The sequence below is a fragment of the Sitophilus oryzae genome, unplaced genomic scaffold (assembly GCF_002938485.1).
Source record: "Sitophilus oryzae breed Bouriz unplaced genomic scaffold, Soryzae_2.0 scaffold_618_pilon_pilon, whole genome shotgun sequence".
NCBI classification, from domain to species: Eukaryota; Metazoa; Arthropoda; class Insecta; order Coleoptera; family Curculionidae; genus Sitophilus; species Sitophilus oryzae.
In genome coordinates, this window is record NW_022147216.1 from 1 (window position 1) to 4,942 (window position 4,942).

Consider the following 4,942-nt stretch of genomic DNA (forward strand, 5'->3'; position numbering starts at 1 on the left):
ATGTGAAGCTGTCACATCCAATCTTTGTAAATTAAAATAAACAAAAATTGTAAATATGAATTTTTCAAATGAAGAAAAGCGTAAACTGCAATTCTTTCCCCATTTAACCGACTCTCTATCTCCAGTAGTTTCCGAGATACCCATAGAGAAGGAAACTCACCCTGTATTTGTCAACCTTTCCTAATTTTTTTTTACAAAAACAAGACCTGTCTTGAAATCAACAGTATATTATGTATTTACTTTAAATGGTCTATACTTACTTAGCTATAAATATTGTAATATTAAATCATACAGGGTGTTCAAAGGGAGTTAAAATATGAACATTGTATGTATTTAAAGTATTTCAAAATTTTTTAATAGGTTTTCAACTTTTTTATTCTAGGAATTACAGATGCCCGACTCACTATTGCCGAACCTTGTATTATTAATAGCTTGTAAAATGTTAACGTTATGTTTTATATATATTTTCAACAGTAAAAAAGCAATAACATTTTTTTTTATTACTACACCTTTAAAGTTATATATTTTTTCATTTTTTCAAATATATTTTTATTTCATATACCAAATTAATTATAAACTTATTTTTTTTAGAGACATATTGAAATAAAAATATGTCAGGATACTTAAGTTTATACGGTATATTGTGTTTTTCAATAAGTTATAGTTTAAGTGATGAAAAAAATAAAGTATGTGATACATTGGAGGCATATTTTGATTATTCTGTCAAAAATAACCATTGCAAAAGTATCCTGGATGTAAACTCACCTCCAGTAAGTATTTTTTTTTTAAAAATGAGAATGAAAATATGGAATATAGTCTATAGAATATATTTCATATTTTGGTTTTTGAAGATAATTTGATCAAACCAGAAAATAATTAGTACTGCCCTATAAAGGGTTAATTTATAGACGCCTTTTGTTTAGCCTACACCCTGTATACATATTTTGATTATCTTTGATATCATAGGAACTCATTGCACAATCATATGGATATATGCTAGAAAGTCACAGAGTTAGAACTGACGATGGGTATATTTTGACAACATACAGGGTGAGAAATATGACTGATAATTCTTATGGGAGCAAAGTTATATTTTTTCAACATGGTCTCATGCTTAATTCAAGGTCTTACATGAGCAATGGGAATAATTCTATAGGTAAGTCAGATAGTAAACTAGTATATAAAGTATAATCGAAAAAAAAAACGGCGTCCAGTTGGCCTGGATATACGACGATCGATGACAATCCCCGTAAAATTTTACATATAAAATGACAGCGTTCTTCATTTCCAAGCCATCTGTGACGCCGTTTTTTTTTTCAATCGTATGGTACTTTAATTAGTGAACTGTTCAGTGGCTAAAAATGTACTATATAGGGTGATTACATATGCTATCTTTTTTGGGGAGATTCCCCACGAAAAGCAACTTAATTTTAATTAAAAATACTTTGTAACGTGATGATAAGAGAATCAGCGAAACATTTTAAGATTTATTCCTTCATTTTAGTTGAAAGTAACTATAAAAAGTATTAGAATGTATTAAAAAATATGTACAGTGTGTTTTTCTAGAATTATGAGTAGTCCCACTAATATTTTATTAATTACTTTTTGTAATTTACTGTGTAGGAAATTAAAATAACTGTGAACTAATAAACACACTTCAGAATGGGAGTAACGTAGGACATGGCAACAATGCAAGATTTTCGATACACCGTCAAGAAAGTTAAGGAGAGTTTTTTTTTAATTTCTAGGAAAAGTAAAGAAAAAAAACTAACCTACTTGCATATATTTAATAGATACTCTGTAGAATAACATATATGTATGTTTTAGTTTTCTACTTTACCAAACACGGCTACGATGTGTGGATGGGAAATTTTAGAGACGCTGAGTTCTGTTCCCACGAGGCCATTTCCAGAAATGATCCGAAATATTGGGATTTTAGGTTAAATTTTCTAAATCAATTTTTCATTGGTATCTAATTATTTAGATATACTTTTTATATACCATATGGGAATGGAGAATGACAATGTATGATAATTTTGGCGAAAAACTGACATAAAACTTTTGCCAGAACTGATTAAAAAAAGGACAGAACGTTTCCAGACATATAAATCTATTTGCAGAAAAATATTTTTTCTGGAAATTATCATCGATTGTTATTCCTCTGTGACGTGTTTTTTTTTCGATCGTATGGGACTAAAATATCTGTTTTTTTCTCTATAGTTTTCACGAAAATGCCTTATATGATCTACCAGCAAATTTCAAGTATATCTATAATATGACGGGTAAGAAAATGACGTACGTTGGACATTCCATGGGTGGTACTACCATGATGATATACGGGGCACTTAGAGGAGAAGATGCTGAGAAATATATAAAAAATGCCCTTCTACTGAGCCCAGCCGTTTATATCAAATATCCGTATATTCCCACACTGATTGGTCTAATAGTTTTGGTAATTTATGATGAAGTTCTTGATTGTGTTTAGATATTTTAAATATTTTTTTTTCCATAGCTACTGTTAAAATTGTCTTATATCTATCAAAAATAGTAGATAAAATAGTACTTTAATCGCAATATTTTTTCTACTCGTAATCTCTCTCTTCAGTCCTGACCCCCATTAGGGAGTGTAGTGTAACGTCATGGATGATTTTTCTCCATGCGCCTCTGTCTTTTGTCATCTCGATGACATCGTGCATTGGCTTGCTACAGCTAGTCGTGATCTGGTCTATCCATCGAGTTGGAGAGCGGCCACGTGGTCTACGTCTATCCACCTTGCCTTGAATTATGAGTCTTTCCATATTGTCCGGACTTTTCCTCATTATATGTCCAAAATATTTTAGTTGTTTTAGTCGGATTTTGCAGGAAAGCCTGTTAGTAATATTAAGTTCATTTATAATGGAAACGTTTGTACGGCGCTTCAGTCCATGGGATACGAGCATACGTCTATAGAATAAGTGGGAGGGGGGTTAATACCTGCGGCCTTAGAGATCTATTGTGTCCCCCTTTCTTGAGTTATAACTCATCATACAGTCCCAGGACTTCCTACGGAGACCCGTGTCCCTCACAGTCGAGGAGCTACGACCCAGGCCGGGTAGACGAAACGGTAGCTTGTGTCGCCTGTTGGGTTTAGAGGTAGGAGGTAGGCTCCCGACCCTTGGAGGAGGTGGTAACTTGTATGCCACTTGCGGAGGATGGTCTCACGCAAGTGTCAGCCACCTCTCCTATAGTTCTCTTTGGGTTTGGCCCCTTGGAACTTTCATTGTTACTGTTCCCAGTGTCGCTAGGGAGTTTCCCCACAGCTTCACCGGTGATGTTTGTATTACTATTATTACCAGATCTCATAGTGTTCCCATGATAGGGACAGTCGGTCCACTTCTACAGAGCCCCGCATGTAGAAAAAAGGGGTAAAATACAATGGGGTGCCCCCCGATGCCCCAAGGTTGAGGCTGTCCGTAGCCCCGCCCGGTATCGTTATATGTCTTGGTGCAATTCCCTGGCCACGACACTACAGTCAGGGACAAGACGATGAGTGAGATGCTTCTTAGACCAAGCCAAGTGCTAGAGGGGATTCCCCCCAGCACCTGACCAGGAGCTTCCCCACCAACGACAAGGTCTTGCATCTCCTAGGGGATACGTCCATAACAATACATCGTGATAGCATCGCTCTTCTTACGTTCCGCCTGCCTGAGAGTCTACGATTCGCAGCCATACGTCAATATTGGGAGTACCAAACAGTTGACTAGCCGGTTTTTGGTGGCTCTTGAAATCTGGAGGTCTTTCCAGATCTTGGTCAGTCTCCCAACAGCTACCTTTGCCATGTTGCACCTACGCTTCACCTCTTCTTCCGATGTGCCTGTATTTGTCAATAGTGATCCCAGCTATACGTATGACTCAACGACTTCAAAGCGGTCGATATGACTTATATTTGGATGGTTGTTATGTTGCCTATCAACTATCATGATTTTGGTTTTTGCGTATTTAGTTCCAGACCGAGCCGATTGCTTTCGTTTTCTACCCTATTTACTAAATTGATTAACTCTTCTTGACTGCTAGCGAGTAGTGCTGTATCATACGCAAAGCGTAGATTATTTATTTTTTGGCCATTTATTGAAATGCCTCCTTCCCATGTTCGAGGGAAAATTCCTTTGAAGCTGAATCCAGTATTCTAACCGATCCTGTAGTGTGCTGATACAACTGGCGATAAGTAAAATAAGGTGATGCCATTTGACTTTATCGAAAGCTTTTTTATAGTCTACGAAACAAATATAAAGAGGGATGTTGAATTCCCTTGCTTTCTCTATGATTTAGCGCATATTCAAAAGATGTTCCCGAGGGCCTCTGCTCTTGGTGAAACCTGCTTGTTCTGCTGGAATTTCTCTGTTCTGCTGGAATTTCTCTCTCTACTCGTAATAAATTCCTTGAAATAATAATTTCTGAATATTTTTTAAAACGTAACTCGCTATGGAAAAAAATATTGTTTTATACACGACGATAAAATTATTGCGTTATATAATATTCACTCGAGATTTTATCGGTCGTGAATTAATTATTTCGGTCAACGACAAAATACCATTTTATCGTCTTGTATAAAAAATAACTATTATTCGCTATTATTTATTTCAGAATCTAGTTAGGTGGGCTGGAATTGGTGTTTTGCTCTCATCATCCAGACTTTCATTCCAAATCCAAATAACTTTTTGTATGCATTCTATTACTACTCTTAAATTATGTTTGAGAACTGTTGAATTTTTATTTGGGCCCTCGAAATATCCAGTAGAACCCGTAAGTCTCTTCATTATTTTTTTCAATAGATAAAGTAGTTGATTATACAGTTTTTATCCATTTTTTTAAGCTGGGGGCTAGCTCATATACTAAAAGCTGGCAAAGGTTAGTCTTGGGTCGAGATTTCCGTATGTGAGAACAGTACAATGGGCGTTTATAA

General features: G+C 35.6%; 1 protein-coding gene across 1 annotated transcript; it reads left to right on the top strand.

Annotated features, from left to right (window-relative positions):
- Positions 1-577: 577 nt before the first annotated feature.
- LOC115887741 (lipase 1-like) lies at positions 578-4,782 on the top strand (the record flags this gene model as incomplete). The annotated part of the gene is made up of 5 exons (XM_030907215.1): positions 578-770; positions 967-1,156; positions 1,828-1,939; positions 2,221-2,452; positions 4,624-4,782. Coding segments are annotated over exons 1-5 (852 nt in total), but the record flags the coding sequence as incomplete, so codon positions are not given.
- Between the last annotated feature and the right edge of the window lie 160 nt (positions 4,783-4,942).